This window comes from Plecotus auritus, assembly GCF_963455305.1.
Source record: "Plecotus auritus genome assembly, chromosome: 8".
Taxonomy (NCBI): domain Eukaryota; kingdom Metazoa; phylum Chordata; class Mammalia; order Chiroptera; family Vespertilionidae; genus Plecotus; species Plecotus auritus.
In genome coordinates this window covers 28,942,563-28,957,464 of record NC_137782.1, presented here as the reverse complement: position 1 = coordinate 28,957,464, position 14,902 = coordinate 28,942,563, and the positions used below count along the sequence as shown (strand labels likewise).

The window sequence follows — 14,902 nt, the reverse complement described above, 5'->3', positions numbered from 1 at the left end:
TTCAACATTATTTTATTTTTTAGTAATTCTTTATTGTTGCCCTGGCCAGTTTGGCTCAGTGGATAGAGTGTCGGCCTTCGGACTGAAGGGTCCCGGGTTCAATTCCGGTCAAGGGCACAAGCCTGGGTTGTGGGCTTGGTCCCCAGTGTGGGGAGTGCAGGAGGTGGCTAATCAATGATTCCCTCTCATCATTGATGTTTCTATCTCTCTCTCCCTCTCCCTTCCTCTCTGAAATAAAAAAAATATATATTAAAAAAGTAATTCTTTATTGTTGAAAGTATTATATATATCCCCCTTTTCCCCTCATTGGCCACCTCCAGCCCGCCCCCACCCCCCTGCCTCACCCAGGCCTTCAGCACCCTATTGCCCATGTCCATAGGCCACGCATATATGCATTCACAGTCTTTGGTTGATTACCTCCCACCCACCCACCCACCCTCCCCTGCAAATCCTCTGAGATTCCACACTGTTCCATGCTTCCATGTCTCTGGATTCACTCCATTCATTGGTTTATTTTGTTACTTACATTCCACATATAAGTGCGATCATGTGATACTTGTCTTTTTCTGATTTCACTTAGCATGATACTCTTATTTCACCTCCACGCTGTCTCAAAGAGTAAGAGATTCTTCTTTTTTACTGCTGCATAGTATTCCATGGTATAAACGTACCACAGCTTTTTTATCCACTCATCTACTGATGGGCACTTGGCCTGTTTCCAGATCTTAGCTATTGTAAATTGTGCTGCTATGAATATAGGGGTGCATACATTCTTTCTGATTGGTGTTTTGGGTTTCTTAGGATATATTCCTAGAAGTGGGATCACTGGGTCAAACGTTAGTTCCATATTTAATATTTTGAGGAAACTCCATACTGTTCTCCACAGTGGCTGCACCAGTCTGCGTTCCCCCCAGCAGTGTACTAGGGTTCCCTTTTCTCCACATCCTCACCAGCACTTGTCATTTGTTGTTTTACTGATGGTAACCGTTCTGACAGGTGTGAGGTGATACCTCATTGTGGTTTTAATTTGCATCTCTTGGATGATTAGTGACTTTGAGCATTTTTTTCCTGTCTCTTGGCCATCTGTATGACCACTTTGAAGAATTGTCTATTTAGGTCCTTTGCCCATTTTTAAATTGGATTGTGTGTCTTCCTTTTGTTAAGTTGTATGAGTTCCTTACATATTTTAGATATTAACCCTTTATCAGATGTATCATTGCCAAATATGTTCTCCCATACAATGGGTTCTCTTTTTGTTTTGTTGTTTTTTTTTTGCTGTGCAGAAGCTCAATATTACTTTATATTAGTTCCAGGTCACATGAGTATTTCTTAGAATAAGTCAAGATAAATTATTTAAGCAAATTTGAATTAGGTTAATGAAGAGGATGCTACAGAAGCTTTATGCAAAGATTGGGAGTCTCTGGAAAAAATGAAAATTGACTATTATATAAAACTTTCCTCAAAGACTCAATTGTCAGTTGAGCACCAGATAAGGTCAGCTTTTGTCTGGAAATAGGCATTAAAAAAATACTAAAATCATTTTTGCCAGAATCCTTGGGGCAGCCCCATCCTTTCGTCTTTCCTTTTGCTGTGGGCATATAGTTGCATTTACTAAGCTGGAAACTCCCAAGAAATGACACAAATAATTAACCAAGGACAACTCAGCGGATTTCTTAAACTGGACAACAGGCATGTTTACACAAGTTTGCAAAAATTACCGGGAACCATTCTGGTCCTTTGAAAATGGAAACTTTCTTTTGCCTAAAATGTGCCCCAGTCTGTTGGCAGGGCACAAATGCAGTACAATGCTGAAATTATCTTTCAAAATGCTTAACTAAGTAGCACTTTAAATCAAGTTGAGCTGGTCCTTCCCCAACCAGGGACCTCAGCATGTTTTCCTCCGTAAAATGGGTAAGCAGAAGTGACTGTTTTTAACAGGAAGGACAAAGAAAGCTGAAAGTATATGGCACAGATGGCTTGTAGGCCCCACAAGACCAAGCTGAAGAAGCCTTTTTAGACTTAGAAAAGGAAGTCACTTCAGTTAAGGTCTTTTAGACCTTAGCACTATTGACATTGGGGCTGGGCAATTCCTTGTGGTGGGGCTGTTTAGCACTGTGCCCTGAGGACAGAACTGGAAACCACTGCTCTAGATAAAATAAAGTCCAGGCTCTACCTGCTCTGGCGAGATGCTCTTTAGAAGCCTTTTCCAGAGAGAGCTGTCCTTCTGTAAGCCTTCACCGGGAGCTCCTGAAACGTAGTGCCACGGAGAGAAGCTAACTCCAGCGAGTTAATAAGGATGACGTGTTAGTGGAGCATTTTAAGTACAATAATGATTTACAACTTTAGAGTATTTCAGAAAGAATGGATTTTGTATTCAGAGGCAGTGAAGCCAGGCCTCGAGCTTACTGTCTTCATATGTGGGCATCCTGGGTGAACCTTAGAATTGCTTCCCACTCTGACCAGCTGGCTACCCTGCCAGTCTCCCTCTGCAAGCTTGCCCTCAATGCCAGCAAGAGGGGATATCTGTCTTTTCTTGGGAACGAATACACTAATCAAACTAATTAATGAGTGACAGTGGGTTCAAGAGATAAATAAGAATTGTCTCATGACTGGATTTCCCCCCCTTTTACTGGGTGGGGGGTGGGAGAAAAGGGGAACCGTACTTGAAAAAAAACTCCAAACCCGTAATTAATATTCTCCCATTGTTTGACTGGTGTGGCTCAGTGGCTGAGCATCAACCCAGGAACCAAGAGGTCACCAGTTTGATTCCCAGTCAGGGCACATGCCGGGTTTGCGGGCTCCATCACCAGTAGGGAGTGTGCAGAAGCAGCCGATCGATGTTTCGCTCTCATTAATGTTTCTATCTATCCCTCCCCTTCTTCTCTAAAAAGTCAATAAAAACATATTAAAAATATTCTCCCATTATTAAACTACAAGCTATAGCTACCATAAGAACAAACTAACCCCAAACTATGGCTTGATATACATATGAATTACTCCATGAAAACCAGCTTTACTTTTTAAAACTTTATTGATTTACCACCTGATTAAAGCATGGGATATTTTAACAGTATTATACATAATATTTTTACATAGAAAACTTTACATAGCATTTCATATTATATAATTCTGCTTATTCTTTCAAAAATGTATACATCCATTGGGCAAGGAATGCTTTTCATTAAATTACCAATATTAAATGCACTTAATCATCGTGTATAGATTAAACAAAAGTAGCTATTAACGTTTAGGCATTGTAAGAAGGTAAAACATGTATTTTGCACGTAAATAAATATTTGATATGAGATAAAATTTTTTAAAAAATTAGAACACTGAGAAAAACGACACCTTTGATGAGTATCTTTTTATGACAGCAAGGATTTCCAGATATATTCATTCTTTTAAATACTCAGCTTTGGTTTCTTTGTTTCCCAAACTACAAAGCTGCCGATAGCAAAACTCCAAGATTTCATGTGTGTCCAAGCTATGTTTACCTTAACACAAATATAGAAACAGAATTCAAAAAATGCAGTATTGAAAATCCAGCTTCTGTTTAAACCAATACCAGTTGCATCCTAACAACAAACATCTGAATGAGATGGTCATTCTTTTGTCAACAGGTTCCTTTAATAACTATTAAAGACTACTAAATGTATAGCCATAATCACAAAAGAACCACAAAAGAGTTTTTTTCTTTTTGTGTTTTGTACAAAAGTCACCGGTCAGAGGAAAATGTTTGTTTCCAGATATTATTATACAATTTCCATGATGTATATTCTTTGGTTGTATGTGAGGAGTACCAGGGAAAAAGTGTGTTTGATTCTAAAGATACATATTTGAAGTGAAATTTCCCATCTGTTTGTTGTTAAGATACCAAAGCTGGTGATTTCTATAAAGGACAATGAAGAAGAACAAAATTGCTCAAAGCAGCAGTATTGTAACAAAAACTTCTCTGGAGACCCAGCACATACAATCAACACGTAAAGCATTCTGGGAAAGAAATAAGGCCTTGGAAATGCTTCCCTCTTCTCCTTGGCTTCATTAGTACATGGTGTCCTGGCCCGGCGCGGTGAGCCCACACACCCTTCTCACTAGTGTTTGAGTGGCACCAGCCACGTTCACCACGAGACAGAAGTGGAATTTAGGCTGAATGGCTTATTACTGGAGGTAACGGATTTCCTCTGTAGGTCACGGTCTGAAGACAAGAAAAATTACCCTTAATGGTTTTACGTCCAGTTTTTAAAAGTCCATGCTGGTACAATTCAAATGCCTCATTTAGAAAATGGAATTGTTTAAAAGACAAAGTTAAAAAGAAATGGAAGCCTGAAGTTTCAGCATGTAACAAAATGTACTACACATTTCTTACTCTGCAAAAGGAGGCAAAAATTAAAGAGAAGGCAGGAATATACTGGAAAAGTCTTGCAGTCACTGTCGATGAAGCAAATGTCATATGACAATCTCAGAAGGAAAGGAAAAATCTCAATCAGGGATGCAGCTGTACCGAAAACGTAATGAACATGCATGTTCCCCATTTATGCCTTTAGTACAAATGTCGATGGAGATGACAGACTTGTTGGGGCTGTGACAGACCATAGTACCAGGAGTCAGTCAGTCTAAGAACGGAGCTCCCACGTTCAGTGCCAAGATGTAACGGATTCAAGACAAGCCAGTCCAATATGCTCTCCCGTGTCCCTTCCTGTTATATAGCTCCTCGTAAATGTGTGTAAATAACGTAAAAACATAAACCTGCTTTTTTTCTTTGGTAAAGAAATGAAAACACTTTTGGGGAAAGAAAAAAGTAGACAGAGTACTGCTGGCCCAAACCAAACATTTCTCAAGGCTGTTAAAAAGAAAAACATTTAAGAAATGGGTTTCTCAATAAACAAAAGCACCAGAAATCCTTCTCTATCAAGAAAAAAAATCTGATTTTATAGATAGGTTCCCAACTTACTAACTTCTAAGGCACCAGAGTTGACATCGATACAACCCAATTTACAGGACTAAAGGGCGTAGGTAGAAGTCTGAGTGCTTTAAGAACTCTGCGTAACACTTTTTCTAATGCTGAGTGCTGCTCTAGGGGAGCAGTGGGCGAGAGGGCAAAGCATGAGGCGAGTGTGCTCTTTCTCACGGACTCCGAATAAAGTGAACTTCCAAATATACTGCTCGCAGGCTTTGGGCCGACCGGTACACTGCCCGCTTTTACATAAGGTGCATCAGAATCCAGTTCTACTGCAGCTAAGAATATTGCACCATCATTAACATAGAAAGGGCCTCAGAATTGAACCTTCCAAAGAATTCAGTTCCTGGGCTCAAATTAGCAGAAGCACTGGGCACATGTTGCCTCCTGCAAAGGTCACAGACCAGCTGTGCTGGCCCCGCAACAGCACAGGTCTGCTCTGGCTGACCCGCACACGGGCTGAGGAGGTTCAGAGCAACCGTCTCCCCCACAGCCACTGCCCTCTCTGGAGGACCTTTCACTGGGGACTGTGCAGAGCAGGGACACTAACAATTGGTACACTCACTATTCTGAGGTAAAAATAAAAGGTTTACTCAAATATAAACTAACTCTTAAATTACTACTTCATATATTAGATTTCAATGTGTGAGATGGACAATGTATCCTGGAAATTTAATTTGATACCCATCCACCACAAGTACTTACTTCAAGGAAGGCTAATCATCTTCATTAAATTTTTTCTTTTCCTATAGACTTTTTCTCCCCAAGTTACTAAGACAGGCAGAGCCAGGAGGCACTACTTTTCTTTAACCTTGCACGCTCTTCTAACTTAATCACTAAACTCTGCCTTCAATCAAATCTTTAATAATGTTTTTGTAAAATACTTTAAAAATCACTCAGACATAAACAAAACAGGGAAACACCCTCCTTTTGTCCCCTACATCTCCCCAAACTAATCTATTGAAGCTGACTCACAACTGACAAACATTCGAACTTGTCTAACACACTCAAACAACAACAAAACCCAGCATATTAGGTGGCACTCGGCCGTTACAAGAAATTTTATTAACAGACTCTAATAGTCACGAACCGATACAGCTATGTCCAGTATTTTAAAGGAGAGCGACTTCCTCTGACAAAATGGTTGCAGTCAATCATGGGACGTCCCTAGAGAGGACAGCATGTGCAGCGACAGGTCTGACCGGCAGTTCAGTCAGTGGAATGGAATGACGGAGATGAGAGAATCCCCACCTGCTGTGCTAACTGGGTCTGCAACAGTTTAATACAACACCACACGCCCTATTCAGGGACGCTGAGGGACCAGCGCAGAGGGCAGCTTTATCCAGACCATCCTGAGCTCCAAGATGCCGACTCCTTGTTTCTAGGATCTGCCCCTTCAGGAGAAGTGCCAGCAGCAGAAGTGCGTGGCGAGTGTTCTGCGGCAGCAGGGCCGGGGCTACCACGCTGGTGACAGGCTGCCTGCTGCCTGTGCTGGCTCTTCGGGGATCCATATCTGATACACCACACCTATGCGCAGGAAGAACTTGCGCAGAACCGCCCGGAGCTCAGGGATCAGGTCAAACTGCATGATCTCACACAAGTAGGGGTAGTACTTGGAAGCATGTGCTTTAAACTTGAGGTGGGAGAGAAGGAGAGAGAGTACATTAGACACAGAACTACGTTTTGGCACTCGTGGTACAAAAGTGTTCACCTCACTCTGGAACTTCTTGCAATATTGGTGCTTTTTGCTATTAGAAAGTTGGTGCAAAAAATTTGCCAATTAAAACTTCTTTTCATTATATTTAACTCCAATCACAAATTTAGGGATAGCCTTGCTACAAAAGGCAACTTCAGTTTTAGTAAAACAAGTTCCCAGTGCTAGACCAGTGCTGTCCAATCTCAATCTCTTCCAACACAGCCTCACTGAAGACCAGCACAGCGCTGAATAGCCTGCATGTTGCTATGGCTTCAACGTCAGCCCTTCCCAGCTGGGCTCTGTGAGAGAAAACCCAATTACCTAAGGCTTCCATCGTCTGTAATGAACCAACCTCCCCCATCATGTACATGCTACTAGCTATGCAACCATCCCTGGAAGAGTTGAGAAGATAGTTACCTCGCACTCTGAGTAAAAACCCACCCAAACCTATGTCTAGTGGAGACAGTTTATTTGCTTATACCTTTTCATCGTTTATTTTGAGGGTTTTTGTTAGGAGTAACAGCAGGAGACTTGTCCAGGCCTCCCGATGGCTTTCAGAGTTCACGGTGATGAAGTAGGCGAGAGCCTCACTGCACACACTGGAAGAATCAGAAGGGCACACGGAACGAGAGATGAACAGCTCACGTTCTACTGAGTGGAGAATGCCTTATTCTCACAATGAGTATTTACCACGCACCTGCTCTGGCTGTGCCATCTTGAGCAAATCTGAGCCTCAGTTTCCTCAGCTGTAAAATGGGTATAAATAACTATACCACACTCAAGGGCTGTTGTGAAGATTAAATGGACTACGTATGTTAAATGTTAGCTAAGCTCAGACCTGGCACATAGCTGGGGCTCAATCAGTGTTTGCAGTGCAAAAAGCATGAAAGCTTATTATCCACAGTTAATTATAACCTGCCTTTCTCTTCTCAGATCACATACGATTGCTAATACTTAAAACATGTTATGCTAAAAACATTTATGTATCTTCTTTAGAGAAACTTTACACAACTATGTAGGTAAATCTGTTGGGTTTAAGTTGAAATGATTAAATTTCTGATTAAATTTCTTATCAACTGGTGTGCCCTTTAATCCTTTTATCAGTTTATGACTTGTTAGTTATATACTCTCATTGTAAGAAGCTGAAAAGTGCATAAAAGTAAAAAGGAGGAAAATATCCATAATTCTACTGTCCTGAGGGACACATGACAATATTTTGGCATAGTATTTCCTTCCAACTTTTTTGTTTATGATTAAAAAAAAACCAAAACACTGCTGAAAATCCTAAGTATACAACATAGTTTTACATCTGCTTTTTTTGGGTGAAACTTACTGATTTCCACATCAGGGAAAATATTTTTTAACAACTTTATTTTTAATGGCTGCATATTAGTATTCTATTATAGATTATACCAGGGGTGAGCAAACTTTTTGACTCGAGGGCCACAATGGGTTCTTAAACTGGACCAGAGGGCTGGAACAAAAGCATGGATGGAATGTTTGTGTGAACTAATATAAATTCAAAGTAAAGAAGCGGAGGGGAGAGCAAGAGAACCCTCCGCTCTTTCGGCTCCGCGAGCCAGTTAGAACAGCCAAACGGGCCGGATCCGGCCCGTGGGCCGTAGTTTGCCCACGGCTGGATTATACTGTAATTTAATTTCACAGTTGAGCTGTTTTAAATGTTTTCTTTTTATAAGTAAGCCAACAATTAATATTACGTGTGGGAATACTCATTTCTATATTTTAGAATTTTCTTAAGTAGATCCTGTCACAGTGGATTACTGATGCAAAGGAGTGAACTTCTTTAGGTTCCTGATTTATAACGACACCTGATTTCCAGAAAGGGCCTGTCAGTACAGCCTGACCGGGAGTGCTGAGAGCGAGTCTTCTCACATGGATGCACGGGGGCAGCAGTGCGTACTGCTGGTTTACATTTTATTTTATTTATTTATTTTTTAAAATATATTTTATTGATTTTTACAGAGAGGAAGGGAGAGGGATAGAGAGTCAGAAACATCGATGAGAGAGAAACATCGATTCAGCTGTCTCCTGCACACTCCCCACTGGGGATGTGCCCGCACTGCTGGTTTACATTTTAAAGGAGTAAATGGAGCCAGGCCTGCACGGCTCAGCAGTTGAGTGATGACCTATGAACTGGGAGGTCACGGTTTGATTCATGGTCAGGGCACATGGCTGGGTTGCAGGCTCAATCCCCAGTAGAGTGTGTGCAGGAGGCAGCTAATCAATGATTCTCTCTCATCACTGATTTTTTTCTATATCTCTCGCCCTCTCCCTTCCTTTCTGAAATCAATAAAAATATATTAAAAAGAAAAAAGGTGTAAATGGAGGCTCTGACATAGCATCTTGCTCACAGTTGCCCAAGAAGCTGGGTGGCAAAAATCTACTTTTTCTGTCTGGGGAGCTCTCAATGGCGTCCCACTGTCTCCCCATAGTCAAAGTAAGTGCATTGTGGCATTCGTATGATTCTAATACATTCCTCTTGGAAAGAAGAAATGATAGGATGTTAGGGCTGACAGTGCTCGAAGGAGAACCTAGCAAGGACTTCACTCCAGCCCTGCTGACTGAGTGCAGGGTACTTTTCACTGCCCCTGTTTCTGTACCCTGAGAAAATGACAAATTAAAGAAATTCGGCCCTGCCATCTTCAGGGCATTAAGGAAAGTGAAAATGAAAAGTCACCAAAGAGAAGGAAAAACACAAAGGAAAACACTTTGAAAGGACATCTGCGTATAGGTGCTTCTCTCCTACTCTTCCCAATTTATGGTATTGTGGTGGTGCATTTTGTGTATCACAGATAAGAAATTTAATCAGAAACCAATTTTCTTACTTTAAGAGTCGCTGCTGTATTTCTCCCCAGGAATCCCTGCGGTTCTCATCGACATACATTCGAAACAGGATCCTCAGACAACAGGCCAGGCTGCTGGTTTCTTGTTTTAGAAGGTTGGGTTTAGACTTGCCTTTAAAACCTAGAGATCAGATAGTCACTGAAATTGTGCACATTCTAGGTTACTGCTGAAAATCATCTGGGAATCTAATCTAATCTAGTAAGAAGTACCCAAACAGCTCACATTCTTTTTTTCTTTTTAATGTTTTTATCGATTGTAGAGAGGGTGGCAGCTTGCATTCTTAATATGACTCAATTGTGATACCAGGCAAAGGCAGTCTGGACAGCTCACCTGTGCTCTGTGTAAGACACACTTCGTTCTCACTGCCTGCTCTCTCCTCCCTTAGACTCTGCTCACTGGCTGGTGAAGCCATTTGTTTCAGCTTCTCAAGATTCTAGCACATTGCAAAAATGTTTCTCCCACAAAGCACGGTTAAGAACACATTTTCTTAAACAAAGCAGTACCAATCAACCACAGAGATGTGGAACCCACTCTCAGAGGCAAGACCTTAATACAGGCAAAGACAACACATCTAGATATTTTAAAGTCATAGAGGAAAATGAGATTTAAAAATTGTGAGTTAAAATAGGCATTTGGGGATTTAAGTAACGGTAATACAAAAATTATATAAAGTATCACTATTGTGCAAAATTAAAAAAATGAGCCTCCCACCATCACCCCAGGATTTATGTACGTATTTTTGGAGGTGAGGAAGAGAATGGACCCCTAAAAGCTTCAGAAAATGTATGAATACTTTGTTTCTCCTAGACTACTACACTTATTGTATCATCATATAACCACATAATTTTAATCTAATGTAAAATTTTTTTATTTACTACATCAATTCAATTCTCTTTCAACTTGTTTTTCCATCAAAAACTTACTGAGAATCTCTCACAAGCCAGGCAATATTTCTGGTACTGCGATAAAATCTATGCAGCAATTCCTTTCTTTCTCCCTCAAGCATGGAAACAGTTGGTAAGTTATTCCAGCTATGTGTACAGTATCAGGAATCTCCCAAAGGCTTTAAGGTTTTAGGGTGATGACCACTGTGGCCGCCTGTCCTATCAGCTGTGTGTCCTTACCTGCTCGCCATAGGACAGTTCGCTGCTCGTAATTGGAGTTGAAGGCTTTTGAGAATGAATGGGACTCCTGCAAGCAGTCCAACAGCTTGAAGAGGTGCTGGGAAGACATGCACTTATACATGCCCTGATCCTCCGTCTCTATATGGATGTCTGCATCCAGCGTGTCTTGCTAGAGAGGGGAGGATAGAGAGCTAGGTAAGGAAGATGAAATGGTTTTGAACATGGTAATATCTGGTATAGGGAGTTATACTCTCCAAAAGTCCTATCCTCTGTGTAAGACAGATTGCATTTCTCAACACCCTGAACTACTTCCCCTGTAGACTCTGCTCACTGTCTGGTGAGAGAATATTCTGAGCTCTGGCACAGTGGTGGGCTTTGCTGGCCAATGTTAAGTTTGGTCAGTATTGCCTTTATGGCATGAACACTGTATATTTCTCCAATTATTTCACTACAGGAGTGCATCGTTCTCTTTTTATTTTATAAAGAAATTGGAAAATGGCAAAATCAAACTGTAGTATATGTGACAGAAAGTGTAAGTCTCAAAATATACTCCCTGAAAGACAGAAATTATTAAGCAAAGCCTAACTGGAATCTTTAGCTTCATCAGGTGATCAATGAACTTAACCATTTAACTGCCACGCATCCAAAACGGAAACCCCCGTGTCTATAGACGCTTATAGTGAACAAAGGGTTAAGTTCAACAACTGTGTTTTCCAATGTGAAGAAAACAACACATAAAAACACTTGTGAAATGCTAGAAACTTTTATTGAACACGATGCCTGAGATGTGAGATGTAATCAGGGATTTTATATCCCTTGAGCCTTCTTGGAATGGACCCCATCCTCCTCATAAGGCAGAGGTTCCAAGAGGACAAAAGGGGCAGAGTTTGCAATACTCTCCAAATTGATCTATAGAGTCAACGTCTTATCAAAATCACAGCGACTTATTTGTAGAAATTGACAAGCTGTCTTAAAATTCATATGAAATGCAAGTGACACAGAATAGCCAAAATATCTTGAAAAAAGAAGAACATTGGGGAGCTTGCTTCCTGGCAATGTCATCAGTTTGGCTCAAATAAACTCATATATATATATATATATATATAAAGCACAAAGTTTGAAGACTCATATTTTCCAATTTCAAAGCTCAATAAAAAGCAGCAGTAATCAAGACTGTGGTAATTGGCATAAAGGTAGACATAAAGATCCATGTAACAGAACTGAGAGTCCTTATGAATCTATCTATAATAATAAAAGCATAATATGCTAATTAGACTGGACAGCTGAATGACATGCCGGACGAAGCCACTGCCACAGCTGCAAAGACTGAGCCCCTTGCACAAATTTCATGCATCGGGCCTCTAGTATATATATATATAAAAGCCTAAGCGACTGTCCGACCGTCAGCTATGACGCACATTGACCATCAGAGGGCAGATGCTCCAACCGTAGCTACGATGTACACTGACCACCAGGAGGCAGACACTTAACGCAGAAGCTGCTGAGCGACAGCAACTTTGCAGAGTGCCCTCTCGCACTCTGGGACCCCTTGGGGAATGTCCGACTGCCGGTTTTGGCCTGATCCCCGCAGGCCAGGCCGAGGGACTCCATCTGCTGGAGGGGCCCCGTTCATGCTGCAGATGCCCTTCGAGCCCTGGTGCTGCCCCAGGTGCTGCCGGCCAGGAAGGGACTGCAGGAGGTTGGGTCCAGGGTGTGTCTGGCCCATCTTGCCCAGTCCTGCCCTGCCGGCCACCTTCTAATTAATTTCCTTTCAATGTGCACAAATCCATGCATGGGCCTCTAGTATAAATATAAATTCTTATATTTATGGCCAAGTAATTTCCAAAATGGGTATCAGAATAATTCATTGGGGGAAAACAGTCTTTATAACAAACAAGAGGACCGGTGCATGAATTTGTGCACTGGTGGGATCCCTCAGCCTGGCCTGTGCCCTCTCACAATCCGGGACTCCTCGGGGGATGTAGTAGTGTGCGAAGTGGCAGGCGGCTGCGGGGAGCCTGAGCCTGGGCCGGGCGCTGCTCCCGCTTATCCCAGCCCTGTGGTGCCTGCCTCCGCTGCTGCTAGGCAGCGCTTACCTGGAGGTGAGACAGGCACTGCCACAGCTGTGCTTGCCAGCCGTGAGCCAGGCATCTGGTACCGTCAGTGAGCTGAACGGCGCTCCCACTGTGGGAGCACACTGGCCACCAGGGGGCAGCTCCTGCGTTGAGCGTCTGCCCCCTTGTGGTCAGTGCGCGTCATAGCGACTGGTCAAACGGTTGAGTGGTTGACCAGTCACTTAGAGTTTTATATATTTGGATGGTGCTAGGACAACTGGATATCTATGTGCAAAAGAATAAACATACCCCCCCCCCCATCTCCCATCATAAAAAAAAATTAACTCAAAACTGGATCAAAGACCTAAATAAAATAATAAAACTCTTTAAGGGAAAACATAGGCCTAAATCTTTGTGACCTTGAATTAGACTTTATAAAGGAGAAAATACTTGCAAATATATGTCTGATAAGGGCCTAGTATCCAGAATATATAACAGTTCTTACAATTCAGTAATAAAAAGATAACCCTATTTAAAAGTGGGCAAAGGAGCCGAAACCGGTTTGGCTCAGTGGATAGAGCATCGGCCTGCGGACTGAAGAGTCCCAGGTTCGATTCCGGTCAAGGGCATGTACCTTGGTTGCGGGCACATCCCCAGTGGGAGGTGTGCAGAAGGCAGCTGATCATTGTTTCTCTCTCATTGATGTTTCTAGCTCTCTATCCCTCTCCCTTCCTCTCTGTAAAATATCAATAAAATATATTAAAAAAAAAAAGTGGGCAAAGGATCTGAATAGACCTTTTCCCAAAGATATAATGCTCAATATCATCAGTCATTAAGGAAATGAAAAGCAAAGTCACAATGATACCACTTCACACCCACTGGGATGGACCATAATAAATTTTTTAAAAGACAGTAACCACCATTGGTGAGGATGTGAAAAAACTGAAACCTTCGTACACTGCTGGTGGGAATGTAAAACAGTGCAGCTGCTTTGGAAACAGTCTGTCATTCCTCAAAAAGTTAAACTTAGAGTTACCATATGACCCAGCAATTCCACTTCTAGATATATATTCAGGAGAATTAAAGACATACATCCACATGAAAAATTATACACAAATGCTCATAGCAGAATTATTCTTAATAGCCAGACAATGGAAATAGCCCAAATGTCCATCAACTGATGAATGGGCAAACAAAATGTGGTGTACAATGGAGTATTTTTCAGTTATATATATATATATATTAAATACATTTTTATTAATTTCAGAGAGGAAGGGAGAGATAGAAATATCACTGATGAGAGAGAATCATTGATCGGCTGCCCCCTGCATGCCCCCCACTGGGGACTGAGCCCGCAACCCAGGCATGTGCCCCTGACTGGAATTGAACCCGGGACCCTTCAGTCCACAGGCCAATGCTCTATCCACTGAGCCAAACCAGCCAGGGCTACTCAGTCATATTTAATAATAATAAAGTACTGATACCAGCTGCAACATGAATGAACCTAGAAAATATTATGCTAAGTGAAAGAAGCCAGACACCAAAGCTCACATATTATGATTCCATTAATATGAAACAACCAGGTTAGGCAAATCCACAGAGACAGAAGTAGATTTGATTAGTGGTTACCAAGGGCTGGAGCCAGAAGGGAATGGAAAGTGACTGCTAATGGTTAGGGCATTCCCTTTGGCAGTGACAAAAAATATTCTGGAACTAGACCATGGTGATATTTGTACAACTTTGTGAATATACTAAAACCACTAAATTGTACACTTAAAAAAAACAACAGCCTTTGAATCACAGATGTTTTGTTCATCAGTAATTATAGTACTTAATTAGGTGATTTCCCATATGAAACTATCTTGATTCTGGTTTCTCCTGAAAATTGGAAGACCGTCAAGACTTGCCTCCCCTACAGCAGCACCACTGGAGCTGGGCGTGACTTCAGCTCCAACTGGCCTGGAGCTCTCCGTCAGTCTCACCCAGCCTGCTGCAAGCACTCACAGGATCTGCTAGCCCCTGAGGCACTTAAGTTTGAAACCCATGGTATAAGGTTACTGTCCATATTTTGGACACTCAATTCTCTATTTCCAAGAATACTGGTGTGCATAGAAGATTGTATATGTAAAACAAAACGTGAACTTTCTCAAGGAAAAACTGGTATTATTATCCACATATGTTTCCGTCAGTTATTTGTGGTTAAATT

The 14,902-nt window shown here is 41.6% G+C and overlaps 1 protein-coding gene across 1 annotated transcript in view; it reads right to left on the bottom strand.

Annotated features, from left to right (window-relative positions):
- Window positions 1–3,015: 3,015 nt before the first annotated feature.
- The window catches only part of ARFGEF2 (ARF guanine nucleotide exchange factor 2), a 95,714-nt gene continuing 83,827 nt past the window's right edge, over window positions 3,016–14,902 (bottom strand). Inside the window, exons 36-39 of the mRNA XM_080683130.1 lie at window positions 10,643–10,811; window positions 9,500–9,638; window positions 7,135–7,252; window positions 3,016–6,590 (exon numbers count right to left, since the gene is read on the bottom strand). Of these exons, the coding sequence (XP_080539256.1) occupies window positions 6,414–6,590; window positions 7,135–7,252; window positions 9,500–9,638; window positions 10,643–10,811 (603 nt within the window). The 3' untranslated portion in view covers window positions 3,016–6,413. The remainder of the gene's footprint in view (window positions 6,591–7,134; window positions 7,253–9,499; window positions 9,639–10,642; window positions 10,812–14,902) is intronic.